The sequence below is a fragment of the Myotis brandtii genome, unplaced genomic scaffold, assembly GCF_000412655.1.
Source record: "Myotis brandtii unplaced genomic scaffold, ASM41265v1 scaffold1084, whole genome shotgun sequence".
Lineage (NCBI taxonomy): Eukaryota > Metazoa > Chordata > Mammalia > Chiroptera > Vespertilionidae > Myotis > Myotis brandtii.
In genome coordinates, this window is record NW_005353690.1 from 513,777 (window position 1) to 527,940 (window position 14,164).

At 52.0% G+C, this 14,164-nt stretch overlaps 1 protein-coding gene across 3 annotated transcripts in view; it reads left to right on the forward strand.

Moving 5' to 3' along the window:
* The window catches only part of PLXNA4 (plexin A4), a 435,216-nt gene that overhangs the window by 75,172 nt on the left and 345,880 nt on the right, over positions 1-14,164 (forward strand). For all 3 annotated transcript variants that reach the window (XR_001362828.1, XM_014542674.1, XM_005857207.2), the window contains exon 2: positions 1,656-2,920. Coding sequence is in view for 2 of the 3 variants with exons in the window: in XM_014542674.1 (XP_014398160.1) it covers positions 1,736-2,920 (1,185 nt within the window). In the remaining variant the exon portion in view is untranslated. The remainder of the gene's footprint in view (positions 1-1,655; positions 2,921-14,164) is intronic.

The following is a 14,164-nucleotide window of genomic DNA, read 5'->3' on the forward strand; positions in this document are numbered from 1 at the left end:
AGACCAGTAGGATGGACAGCTGTCTTGTCCCATGGGGAGTTACTTATTTTTATCCCTCCCGACCACTTCTTAAAGCATTTGTTCACTTCCTTTCATGAGAACCTTTCAGAGGAGGGTCCACTGTGGGAGGCGACCAAGGTTTGCCTCATTAAAAGGACATTGAGGCTCAGAGCCGGGCAGTATATCCGGAGGACCTGGCTACTGCCGCAGTGAGACGGGTTTTTTATTTGGGCGTATGCACCTTCCATCCAGCAGGTTTGGGGAGGGGGGAGCACAAGCAACTTCCCTTGCAGTAGGTGCAGACCTGGAGGGCCAGGTGGCAATGGACAGTGTTGTTTGAACTATTGTGCCGTGTACAAACAGGAAGCAGGGTACATCCCCATCTGTGTCTGACTAACCTGAGATGGTTTGCTAGTGAAGATGAGAATCTGCCATGGACTTGTACAGCCCGGTTTGAATCTACCTCTACCACTTTTAGCTTCGCCAGTTACAGAACTTTCCCAAGCTATAAAGTGGGAATAACAATACCACTAACTTCAGAGGTCTCCGAGTCAGGGTCCTGGCAAGCAACAGTACATGCAAACTCACTCGCTCGTACAAAGATTAATACAAGGGCTCTTGGCAAAAGTGTGGCTCTTAAGAGGCAGGACAGTGATAGGTGTGGAAATTGTGAGGCCCCTATAGGACCAAACAGGGGTGGGCAGCAGGTGGTTCTCCGAACCTGGAGATAGAGAGTCTGGGTGGAGAGGCTGACCAGGGCACTGTGTGTGACCTGTGGACAAGGGTCCCAGCCAGTGCATGCAGCCCACCTCCGCTCCTCCTGTCCTCTCCCCCTTCCTCCAGCCTTCTGCCCATGCTCCCCGCTGGCTGCACCTCGCCAGGCCCAAGGGCAAGGAGCCCGTGGTTGGACCTCCATGCAGATCAGCCTCCAGGTGAAGAGAAGTGTGGGGAGAGGATCTGGAGGGGCAGATGGAAGATCCTAGCACTGAGAGTTTTGTTAACTTGCAATTTAAGATTAAGATTTGTCTCTGGAAGGTGCTGGACCAGCGGGTCCAGCGCCCCCCTTGGGGGTCGAACGACCCTTTCACAGGGGTCGCCTAAGACCATCGGAAAACACATATATAATTACCTATTGTTTTTGTGATTAATCACTATGCTTTAATTATGTTCAATTTGTAACAATGAAAATACATCCTGCATATCAGATATTTACATTACGATTCATAACAGTAGCAAAATTACAGTTATGAAGTAGCAACGAAAATAATTTTATGGTTCGGGGTCAGCACAACATGAGGAACTGTATTAAAGGGTTGTGGCATTAGGAAGGTTGAGAACCACTGTGCTCAACAGTTATGGTACAGTCAGGCACTCAGCAGTCAATGGCTATTCATCATTTTCATCACTGTTATCATTGTTAGCATCACTATTATTTTTACTATTATTGTTGCTGAAATGCCCTCCTGTGGCTGTTGTCACCAGGTCTGACTGTCCCACAGCCATGGCAACCATGTCCCATGGCCTCTAGCTTCTCTCAGTACAGTTCTCTGTTTCGGTGTGAGCAGAGTACTTTGGGGATCCCCCTGGCAAGCTATGGGATGAAGCTGAGTCGCTGTCATTGTCATCCAGCATCACACCTTTCCTTTTCTTCACAGGGACCCTCCACTCCTGAGTCCTGGCCCGCCCAGGAGGACGCTTCGCCAGTGCTCCTGTGCCACGAGGACCCGCGTCTGAAATGAGAGCCATGCCCTGGAGCTGGACTTGCCTGCTGTCCCATCTCCTGATGGTGGGGATGGGCTCCTCCACTCTGCTGCCCCGGCAGCCACCCCCGCCATCCCAGAAGCGGTCTTTTGTCACATTTCGCGGGGAGCCAGCGGAGGGCTTCAACCACCTGGTGGTGGACAGGAGGACAGGGCACATTTACCTGGGGGCCGTCAACCGGATCTACAAGCTCTCCAGCGACCTGAAGGTCTTGGTGACCCACCAGACAGGGCCGGACGAGGACAACCCCAATTGTTACCCACCCCGCATCGTCCAGACATGCAATGAGCCGCTGACCACCACCAACAATGTCAACAAGATGCTCCTGATAGACTACAAGGAGAACAGGCTGATTGCGTGCGGGAGCCTGTACCAAGGCATCTGCAAGCTCCTGCGGCTGGAGGACCTCTTCAAGCTGGGGGAGCCGTTCCACAAGAAGGAGCACTACCTGTCGGGGGTCAACGAGAGCGGCTCTGTCTTTGGAGTGATCGTCTCCTACAGCAACCTGGACGACAAGCTCTTCATCGCCACGGCAGTGGACGGGAAGCCAGAGTATTTCCCCACCATCTCCAGCCGGAAGTTGACTAAGAACTCAGAAGCAGACGGCATGTTCGCGTATGTCTTCCACGATGAGTTTGTGGCCTCGATGATTAAGATCCCTTCGGACACCTTCACCGTCATCCCCGATTTCGACATCTACTACGTCTATGGCTTCAGCAGTGGCAACTTTGTCTACTTTTTGACCCTTCAGCCTGAGATGGTGTCTCCCCCAGGCTCCACCACAAAGGAGCAGGTTTATACATCCAAGCTCGTGAGGCTCTGCAAGGAGGACACCGCCTTCAACTCCTACGTGGAGGTGCCCATCGGCTGTGAGCGCAGCGGCGTGGAGTACCGCTTGCTTCAGGCTGCCTACCTGTCCAAAGCCGGCGCCGTGCTCGCCCAGACCCTCGAAGTCCGTCCAGAGGACGACCTCCTCTTCACTGTCTTCTCCAAGGGCCAGAAGAGGAAGATGAAATCCCTGGATGAGTCAGCCCTCTGCATCTTCATCTTGAAGCAGATCAATGACCGCATTAAGGAGCGGCTTCAGTCCTGCTACCGGGGCGAGGGCACGCTGGACCTGGCCTGGCTCAAGGTGAAGGACATCCCCTGCAGCAGCGCGGTGAGTCAAGGGAGGGCCTGGGGGCTGGGATGATGCGGTGTGGAGGGAGGACCCTAGCCTATGGCCTTTGAGGGGTATGAATCATCCAGGCCATTTAGCAGATGGGACAAGTATATCCCATCTCTGGGTCTCACTGGACTCAGGTCCTCACCAGCTCAAACCTGCTGTGACTATGCAGCTGAGCTTATTAAAAGTCAGAGCTGGAGTGAAAATGTAGATTTCCTATCAGGGCACTTTTCTCTACTGGTTATTGGAGGGAGTGCTAGGGATAGGCGGGATTATGTTACTTAGATGTCACATGCAGCAGGCATGGTTGAAGGCCAGTTATCATGTACTGTAGGACAAGGTGTGTGCCCACTTTCTTACCAACCACGCCAGTGAATCACTTTCCTGGGAGCTGAGAATAAACCATTACTGGGAGCAATGGTGTCAGTCATTCTGCATTTGAGATGGATGGGGAATTTCAGGGGCGCTATGGTCTCAGCCCCTGGCACATCTTTAGAAAATGAATAATGAGAGCAGAGTAGGGTGAGAGTCCAGCGAACATAAAGGGGAAGGCAGGACTTACTGAGAAAACTGTATTTGTTAAACGTCTTCAGTGCCCACAGCTCCACAAAAGAGACTCGCTACAAAGTCAGGGGGCAGCCCAGGAAGAGCTCTGAGTGACAGTTGTGCTGGGGGAACTGGAGGAAGGGGGAAGGGAGAGTTGGTGTAGGAGGCCATCCTGGGGTCTGAGGGCCTGAGGGACAGACCGGACCTCAGGCTGCTGCCTTGCTGGGTGATCACAGGGGCAACTGGTGACGCAGCCTCACCCACTTGTGACCCAACATGAAAAGCATCTGTCTTTCTGTGGCTCGACTTCTGTTCACCTTTCCAATGGTCCAATGTTTTTCTAAATCATTCTTCAACTGAGTTGGATGGCTCAGCTATTGACATCACCTATGCCCCCTATCACTCTCCTTTCCATTTTTCTCTTTATGGTCCCATTAAAAAGTTATGAACCTAGTTGAAGAAAATCTATCCTGTAATCTTAATGAGGAAAGGAAAGTTCACCCATCAGGTGGAAGTGTGCGTTTGCATGGAAGTGATCCTGATGTCTAGTCAAACCGCGGTGAAATTCTGTATTAGGAAATGCATTTGGGTTTATTCAAAAGTTAAGTTCCCCTTCATACCACTTGCCAAGCTGATCTCAGAGGGCACGGACACCCACTTCACCCAGCATGTGTCTCTAGTCATTGGGATTTGGGGTGGGGTAGAGGAGAGGGAGGAGAAAGGAAGAACTCGGCAAAATTTGTCCTTTCGTGCCCTAACATTTAGGCTTAGACTGCTTTCCAGTGCTGAGTTTTCCAGGTGCCTGGGCTGAAACTAAAAGATGCCATTCCTTCTTGGAGGCCCTGAAATCCAGGACACCCCTAGTGTCACAAAGGAAATGGGAGAGGTTCTATGGGCCAAAGAAGGCAGCAACAATTGACAGTCATGGCCAGGCCAGAGAATCGAGGGGACCCTTCTGTATCTGCTGAGCCCTAGCAGGTGACATATCCTTGGGAGTCTCTGGGTTGGGGCAGTAGCTAACCCACTCAGGAGAGTCTGTAAAACAGGCTTATGAACTTGGGGAGCCATGGACTGCTCCCAAATGAAGGCAATGAATGACAGTCCAGATGCTGGGCTGTGTATAAGTTTATTACACACTCAAACATAGTTCCTGGGAGATGCATTAGAATGTTGGCATGGACACGGATCTTAGAGATCCTGTAGTCTAAACTTTCATTCCACAGCCCAACCAAGTGAATGAATTGTCCAAGGTCAGACATCTTGCGGGGGAATGGCAGACCCTTGAGGATAATCCTCTTTCCTCTCTTAGCACCACATTTGCACATATCCATATGGACACATATGTACAAACACGTGTGTGCACATATACAATAAATACCCTCATGAGCATGCACACATGTGTCCTAGGTTAGAAAATGGTACGTTTATGCTGTGTGCTTACTAAACTAGTTCTTTTGAGGTCAGAGGGCTTGGCTATTTTTTCTGTAGATGTTCGTTTGTAAAGAACTTGCTTAAACTGTCTTTTGGGGAGTAAAACCAGCTGCAGGGGTCAGCCTGGCTGCCCATGGGCAGGAGTGTGCCCCACCCTTGCTCCCTGCCACAATATAAAAAGTCAAGTTCATCATGGATGTCTGCAGAGCTGCAGGTCCCAACACCGCATGGTGGCCTTGGAGAGAACAGAGGGAAACAGCTTTGCAAGACAGGCTAATGCCAGGACTGGAGTAATGGAGCCAGATAACAGGCTTTTGATTTTTCTTTGGCTTTAATTAGCCCTTTCAAGTGAGAGGCAAGTTCAGGGCTGAGAGCAGAAAGGAGGAGGCCAGAAACTGCGCACAGGGCCGGGCTGTCTCCCCAGCCAGTCTGAAAGGTCACGCCGGCTTTTAACGCGCAGTATCAGTTTCTTTTGATTCGGCCGATCCTCAGGTTACCTTGCTCTGTAGCTCTCAGCTGCAATTCATTTGGCCTCAGCTGAGACCACACATGTTTCACGCGCCACCAGCCAGGCCAGGCCCCCCAGCGTCCCACTGAGGAACCCTTGTCGGCACACTGTTGGCAAACACAGCCCTTCCTCCACCCATCCCCGCAGCTGTTAGGTCCCTCCTCTTTTCCCTCCTGCCTGGAGGCAGGGATGGATCAGGTGGACCCTGGAGTTTCTCTGTCTCCCAGTCCAAGATTCCCTCGAGGCTTGCAAAATGGAACCCATCTCAGATGGCCTCCTCCGGTGGCGGGTCAGCAGTAGAAGAATGGCCCCGGAGGTTGGCTTGTGTTTTGCAGGGTCAGGGTCTCCTATGGGCTTTGAGGCCCCGGAGGTTGGCTTTTAGGACTTGTGTTTTGCAGGGTCAGGGTCTCCTATGGGCTTTGTCATAGTCACAACTCAGAGCTTGCAAAGGGGGTGTGATTAGTGGTTCGTTTCCCCTTCTCCCGCCCCCTGTGCTCCTGTTGTTAGAGTTCCCTAAGCTAGAATGTGTACCCTGGGATGTCCTTCAGGCTCTTCTGATCCCTCCCATTTCCTGGGACCCACACTCCTTCCCCTGAAATCATGCCTCCAAAGCTCAGAGCAGGGAGCAGTGTAAGCCCCGGGGCCCCTCAACCCCTCACTAGGTCTCCACTGCCCTTTGATTATGTGCAGGGATGATGGGTGGAGCTGGGAGAGAATACCTGTGTGGCTTGGCCTGCCATGCCATGGGGCGTTCTTGGAGCCGTGTGGTGGGCCACAGCCTGGGGACCAGGCGGGGGAGAAGCCGTGGACTGTGAGGCTGGAGCCTCGTTCTGCAGGTGCCCAGAGAGTTCCCTGTTTTTATTGCAGGTGAATCAGGAAGGCTGGCTGAGCCCACCTCAGAGTTAAGGGCGCAGCCTCCTCCTGGGACTGTCACTTTGAATGTCTGCTGCCAAAGCAAATCCCTGAGTGGGCGTTGGGTGTAGAGGCTGGGGAAGCAGTCCCGTGTTTCTTGGTCCTGTGGGGGACCTTTGGGGTGAGGAGCCCATACCTACCCCGTAGGTTCTGTCATGTGCCAGGACCCCAAACAGGCCAAGGTGACAGCTCCCAGAGCTTTCTTGGGAGCTCTGACACCCCTGACCTGGAGTTGGCAGCCAGGCTGGGCCAAGGTAATTGCTTACCACATGGGCCACGTGGCTGGGCATCCCAAAGTCCCCCAGGTATGGCTATCTGTTCCTCCTTAACCTTTTTCCAGCCTTCTGGGATAACCTCACAGAAAACCAGCCTCAGTCTCCAAATGTATGAGTGAATGGATGAGGGGATGAAGCATTTATTAGGCCTTTGGCCATGTACTCATACCTGGTGGATGCCAAGAATCATGAAATGATATTGGTCTCCAGGAGCCCAAGAGTCCAAGACTGAGATGCACCCACGCAGGTTGTCATGGTCTATGTGGTGGGAACAATGACTGTGGTCCTGGGAGTGAGTGACTGTCATGCAGATGAGGCTGGATGATGCAGAAACCAGCTTCTTAATCTTCCCCTCAAGACTTGCACTTAGAGTGACCTTCTAACCGGAAATGTAGGTCTTTGGGGGCAGAAACTCTTATCCAGAATCTTCGCCTCACACCTGCCAAGCCCCGTAAGTGGGAGCAGAGAGTGGCAGCCTGATAATCCCACTGCAGGGGTGTGCATGGTGCTTGATGTTTACAATGGGATTCATCATCTCCTTCGTCCTCTCAGCAGTGCTTGGGATGGTAGAAAGGGCAGCTTTCCTCTCTAGGTGAGGAAATGGAGCAACAGAGAAGCCACGTCCTCCACTCACGGTCATGTAATTGGTAGACGAGAACCTGCTGTTCATCTTAATTCTCAGCCGGCTGCTTTTCCCACCAGTGTTTCTCAGTGGTGTGCTGGTGGCACCCCGGGTGGGACAGTTCACTGCCTGGGCATCACAGGACATTTGCAACCCTGGGCACTAGAGCATTAAGTGCCTATGGGACTCCGCACACTGCAAGAACTAGAAAAGCCTCTCACCTTTCTACCTGTGGGAAACACTGTGAGACCGAATGCCTATCTGACTTTGGAGGTTGCCTGCCAGCCCAGCCAGTCCCACCAGGTGCACAGAGGCACAGGGGCTGAGCTCTTTATGCTGATCCCCGAGCTCCAGTTCATGCCCAACAGTGAGGAGTAGTGAAGGAGAAGAACCCCATGCATGGGTGCTGTCACTCCGACGCTTATATTTATTGTTTCTCAGGCACAGTGGCCCTGGGAGGGGACAAGGTCATCCCCCTGGACTCAGGCTGGCCCCCTGTCCCAGCCTGGTCAGTCACTCAGGTTCATCTGGCGCCTGGGATTCTGAAACTCCACGAGAGTGAGCATCCGGAATGGGCAGGCGGTCATCCCAGGCTCCGGGTGCTGGTCTCTGCGAGTCTGCTTGGGGTGTTTTCTTTCCCTGTCAGCAGGAAGGGCAGCTCTGAGTAGATGGGTGTATCCTGTTGTTTATGGCTCTGAGCAAGGTTTCTCTTTCTGCTCAGCCACAGTCCTGTCACAGACCAGGAACTCCCCTCCTGCTGCCCCAGTCCTTTCTATGTCTACTACATTGGCCGCATGTGTTGCTCCATTTACACACACACACACACACACACACACACACACACACACACACACACACACATTGTGGCACACTAAACATGCATGCCCTATTTCATGCTCAGGTCCCTGTGAGAGCACACATCACCAAGCCACCAAGCTCCTTTCACATCAGCCCAAGCACTTACCCCTCACAGCCCACTGACCCCTGCACTCCTGACTTGCAGTTTAGCATTTGGGGGCTACCTTATCACAGCCTGACGCTTTAGAGAATCAAGTCTTTCCCCTCTCCCTTGGAGATGGCTTCTGTCCTAGGTATTTAGGTGAAAAGCACACTCACCTCCCTGTTTGGCCATCAGGATTTGCAGTGAAAGTCACATGCCAGGCAAGTATGCACGGTGCCTTGGGGTACAGGATGGTGGCTGCACCCTGGGTGGTATCTTGGGCCGAATGAGAGGAAAGGGCTTGAGGTTGGCCTCCTCGGCTGGATGTGTCCTCCCATGATACCACCCTGGAGCCCATTGGGTCATCAGGGAGAGTGTCAAGACTCAGGAATCCCATACGCAGAATGCTAACACAGAGAACTGCCAAGAGACCTCAGTGTGGGGTTTACTGAGTGACGGGTCAGGATGTGGGGCCGTGCAGTGCTGTGTCCTAATGCTGAGACATCTACTTCATTAACCCTGACATGGAAGTGTGCACACCTACAAAACACTCGTGTGTGTACACACATTCTGTCTGTCTGGATACCGACTCAGTTTCTCATGGTGTCTGTCTTCCCTCTCCTTTCTGTCTGTCTGCTGTGTTTCACTGTCTCATTACACTCATACCCTGTGCACTCTCATCTCGTAGGCTCCCTCTAGCTCTCTCTGTCTGTGATTTAGTCTCCCTCGCACCTCCACATCACACGCAGCAGCTAATACAGGAGATCTCTCTCCCCCTTGCACACATGCACGTGTAAACACCCCACACAGTGTGCGATCTCTCCCCAAATTGGCAGTTGAGCCTCTCATTCAATCAGCAACAGTCCAGAATTGCATTTCTGGACCTTTCCTTCAATTCCAGCCATCCTCACAGGGTGGCGTCTTGGCCTGGATCCTGGTCTGAGAGGTTGGACCTTGGGTCTGAGCCAGTCCCAGCCCCTGAGATGTCACTAGGCTGGGAGCAGCTTCCCCTTTGCTTTGAATTACACATGTCATTTTCAAGAAGGAGGTGATACAATAATATCCCCTTTAATAAAGTGTGCCGGGACTCCTATGGAAAGAGAAATACATAGACATTCATAAATAACGATAGACACCCAGCACCTTCTATCTGCAGGACACTTAAACAGCTTCGTAGCACCACCTGTATATTCTCCTTTGGTTATAATAAGCACAGCGTGGGATAGAAAGGGACTTAATAATATTGTTGTGATTTCATACTTACATCTTTTCTCCACTGGTATCTGATTTAGAGATTTATGCTCTGTGCCTCACCCAGATGTTATGCTCAGTGTCTCAGGCCTGGAATGTGCCCATTTGCCTCCCTTCCCATCGGGCACACGTGGTGGATGCCAAGAGGAGGCATTTGAAGGAGAGGACACATTTCAGGCCAGACTCTCCCTGCTGTTGCCTTTAGCATCCCTTCGTTTTTGCAAGACAGAAGGGAATGACCAGACATGGGCACAGGGCACTTGCTACTTTTCATTAACAAAGTTAGTGGAGAGGGAAGAAAGACAATGAAGGGAGTTATCCCTTCAGACGCTCAATTTACATTTCCCCCCTAAATGGATGGGCCCTACATGCTGTCCACGCATAAGAAATGGGATCAGTGGGAGAGAAGAACGGCCACATCTTTCCCTGGTCTGGGTGTCATTACTGTGTCTCTGTCAGTGTTCCAAAATATAATGGGATTTGTTCGGCTGATTTATCCCACATGCAGGCAGCATTATCCAGACTCACACACGGGCCTGAGGAGCAAGAGGGGAAGACGCTCAGCAACGAGAGTGGGGCTAATAAAATTTATTCGCACTAACAAGGGAATGACCTACCCCATAATTCAGCCTGGCGAACGGGCCAGTGCTTCCCAGCGCCCGCCAGAAAACACACAAACTCAATCATCGTGGCATGCCCCACTCCAATTACAGTCCTAGTGGCAGCCGAGGTTGTCTGCTGGAGACTGGGAGGGGAGTGGGAACGTAGGACTGATGGGCCGTGTGGGATTTCTTTGCCCTTGACAGATGGCCAGTGGGGACCACTGAAGCTCAGGTACCAAAGGAGAAGGGCAGCACCCAAGTGGGTTTTACTTGGTGCTCTTCCCAGTGCCTTCCCTGGTAATGCCCATGGTCCAGGCTTGGCCACTGGACTAGTTCCAGCGTGGTGGCCATCTGCAGAACTGGGCTAGTGGAGTTGGTTCCCGATGATCTTGCTTGGCCAGCCTACTGCACTGGTCATGGTGTCTTGGCCCACTCTGCTCGTCAGAGTGGGGAATATGTGGCTCTCAGCAGCTGAGCTGATGAGGACGAGAAGGTCATGGGATCAACCCTGGGATCCTGAGTTGGAGCTGCTTTGTGACCACTCTGCTCAGCAGCTCCTGGGGCGGGGGAAGGTGGGGGAGGAAATTGTCTCAGCTCACTGTTGGTCACAGACAGGCCTGCAGAGAGTGCGCTTGGTGAATGCCCCTCCCCTGGGTAAACAGCTCAATTTATGGCATTAGTTTCCTGTTAGAAGGATCGGTTGTTATTGTGATGAGTGAAAGGCCACTTAGGTATCTGTTGGGATTGGGCCACAAACAGTTTCAAAACACACAGAATTACCAAAATGAGTATGCAAATAGGGTTGCTTTTAGCAAATCACTTCCATGGTTCCATGGATAGTTAAATGCATTCCTTCAATGGCTGTTTGCCTCAGAATTCCCCCCCCCCCCCCCCCCCAAAACCCTTAGCCACAAACAGTTTCAAAACACACAGAATTACCAAAATGAGTATGCAAATAGGGTTGCTTTTAGCAAATCACTTCCATGGTTCCATGGATAGTTAAATGCATTCCTTCAATGGCTGTTTGCCTCAGAGAATTCTCCCCCCCCCACACACGAAGCTCTTAAAGCACCATGACCTTCTGTATGTAGGTATCGGCCATATTTGTGATGCTTAGAAACCAGGCACGTGCTCTTGGGAACGTTGGTGTAATTTGTTGGGTTGTTTTCCGTCCCTAAGACACTTTTCATGAAGCCCCTCCAGAAGTGTGTGTCTGGGCTATTGAGGCTGTGCTTTGCTGGCTTCCCCTCTCTTTCTCTGTACACATTTATTTACCTACAATCTCATTGAAAAAGACGCAATGTAGAATCCTCCTGAGATAATGTGTTGGTAACGAAGTGGGGGAGGCCTCATTCCTGTGTTCCACGTTCGTGGCTGTGCTCACAGCCCGGTGCAGGGCCAACCGGCACCTGTCACAGGACCGCCCCGGCTCTCAGGAGAGTTCAACCTGTGGGATCAGCGTGGGCCATGGGCAGACCTTTGGGGAGGATGGGGGCTCATAAAAGGGAAAGGGAGGTTTATGCAGAGCGGTAAAGCCATTAGGGGACCGTATAGTTTGATTTTATTTCTTTCTTTGCTATAGAAACTAGCACTCATGGGACTGTTTTATGAAGTAAGAGGCTTTCTGATGAGAGCCTCCTCCCCAAGATGTCGCTGCCTCTCTGAGGCCTCTCCCTGCTGACCTCTTCCCATGGAGGGTCATCTGTGGGCATCAGGCCTCCTGCATTCATGAACACCTAGGGCTCAGCGGTCATGTTTGAGATATGGCCCCAATAAGTGGGTGATCACTATCTCCCTGTTCTGCAGAGCTTACAACTGGAGTCTGTGTAGAGACATGAGCTACCACCGCTGATCTGATCCGTATCTCGGTTTAGAGAGAAATCCCACTGATTTCCCATTTCCAGTGGAGGTCTGCGATGGTCAGCTCCTGTGTGTGTGAAGTGTAATTAATTAATGGGAAGAAATTGAGGCTGCTGAGCATGAAGAATCTAAAGACCTTCTCTTGTCCAGGTCAGCAGGTGCCTCGTAGGTGCCTTGTGGGCTTCCCTCCTCTTTTTTCTCCTAACTTGTATTTCTTTTCAAAGCTTCATCTCTCACTTTCCCTTGGGACAGATGGGCCCAGGAAGGGAGGGAAGAAGGCCAGCTCTCACGACTGCCCCCGAGGGCCTCCTCGAAGGGGAGAGTTAGTTCCTTCCAGAGGTCACGGAGGTCAAGCCTCCCCCTGGACAGCAGGGGAGGAAGTAGAGGCCTGACTCTTCTGTGCAGTCTCTGATCCTGAGAATGGGTTTCCCTGATGCTGGAATAGGTTTCTTTGGGGCCACCCTCTTGCAACCCCAGTGGAATCCCGTTCATAAGATCAGTTTTTCCTTCTGGACTGGAAATTTGGGGTTCTGGTACCTATTTTCTCACAACTTGATAGCTCCCGGGCAGGTGAGGGGGGCATCATTTCAGTCTCTAGGTCTCAATTTCCTCTTCTGTAAATGGACTGTTGAGTTAAGATCCTGAGTCATTTTCCTTCTGGGAAATAACACAATGTGTGAGAGAGTGGCCATGTACTATACCGGGCAGAGAGCTCAGAAGTGCACCCACAGAGCCCTGCTGCTCCCCAGGCGGGGGTGGGGGGTGTGGAGAGGGGGGCTGCCCTCTGTATGCCCAGCACCGGGTCTGTTACTGATGTGTGTCTGATCTTGGCCCAGGTCTGTCTCCCAGACTAGGAAAAAGGAGAAACTAAAATATTTCATCTCTGTATTTTTGGGTCTTCACCTACTGCTTGGTGCTTAGTAGGTCTGTCCTAATTGTTTTCAAACAAATTAATGAGAAAGGAACAGTAAATAGTGTTGACTTCATTTAGTGCCTCAGTTACCCCTAATAGAAACAGGAGTTCCAATAGCCTAATAGACCAAAAGTTTGATGGAAAAGGCCTAACTGGAGGCCCCACAGTGGATGAGCTTGGGCCAATCTCTGAGGCCTTCTTCCCCTGTCTAATGGTCTGGCCTTCCAGCTTTGGGGGTGGCTATGGTGTGCTCAGGACTCCTGTGCATGGGACTGGATGCTACTTTTGCCTTCAGGGAGGGCAGGAGTGCTGGCTTGCTCCCCGATGGAAGGACTCCTCTCTGCTGGACCAGGAGCTGCCCATCAGCAATGGGAGGACCAGGTCCAACGTTGAATTTTCTGTTCTGGGCTCAGAGACTGCTGCTGCTGGCCCAGAGCAGCCGGCAGCTGCCTCTCGGTTGGAGGAGTCAGCTGCGTGGTCTATACCCGCTGGCTCACCCGGTTGGTCTCCTGTGGATTAGTTTGGGATATTTGTAAATAGTGATGCCTGGGGTATGAGGGGCAGCCTGTGGATGTGGAAGAGACTGTGTCCCAGAACTGAGCTAATTGGTCCACAGGGGGCTGGACCTGGTGACCCCTAACTCATTAGCCCTGCGTTTGGACCACTGAGCTCTGGCCTACTTCTGACCTTTCCGTAATAAGGACTCCGTGGGTTTCTGCAAAGGTGGGACAACCAAGGTTGAGCTAAAACAGCTCCACTTGGCAGGGAAGGGGCCATCAGGAACCAGCCCAGAGGCCATGCTAGCTAGGGTGAGGCGTGATTTCAGGGTCAGGTCTGCATGCCTCCTCATCACCTTTGGCCTTCAGGATGCAGTGGCATGGTGTCAGGTGATGGTGGTTTTTATGTGTGAGTTGGGGGGGGGGCATAGTGTTAGGAGATGATTCAGAGGGCTCCAGAGGAGATGTCCCTGTGGTCCCCCAGGTCTGCCCCCTTCTTCCGCCCTTCCCCAAGAGTCTTTGCAGAGACCACCAGACACTTCTGGGGTTCTCAGGTGGCTGCTTTGTAGCTCCACCCTGGAGCATGGGCAACTACCGGAGAAAGGATACTGACAGCATTTAAAATCCCCTTTCCGTGGAGATGATAGAGCTTTTCAGAGTGCCAGTCTCTGCAGAGTGGGAGCAATTTCCCTGTAATTGGTAAAGTAACCGTAACTGCTCTGTCATTTGTATGTGGCGACACGTAATTGCACAGTAACCTTTGCCGCTGTGTGCAAGGGAAGCACGGTGAGCTGTTAGATTGTAATTTGGAGTGTCAGTTCTGGCTCCTCATGCCACCTCCACCCCTACTCCACAAAGAGGCCCTGGGGGAAGCTGCCATG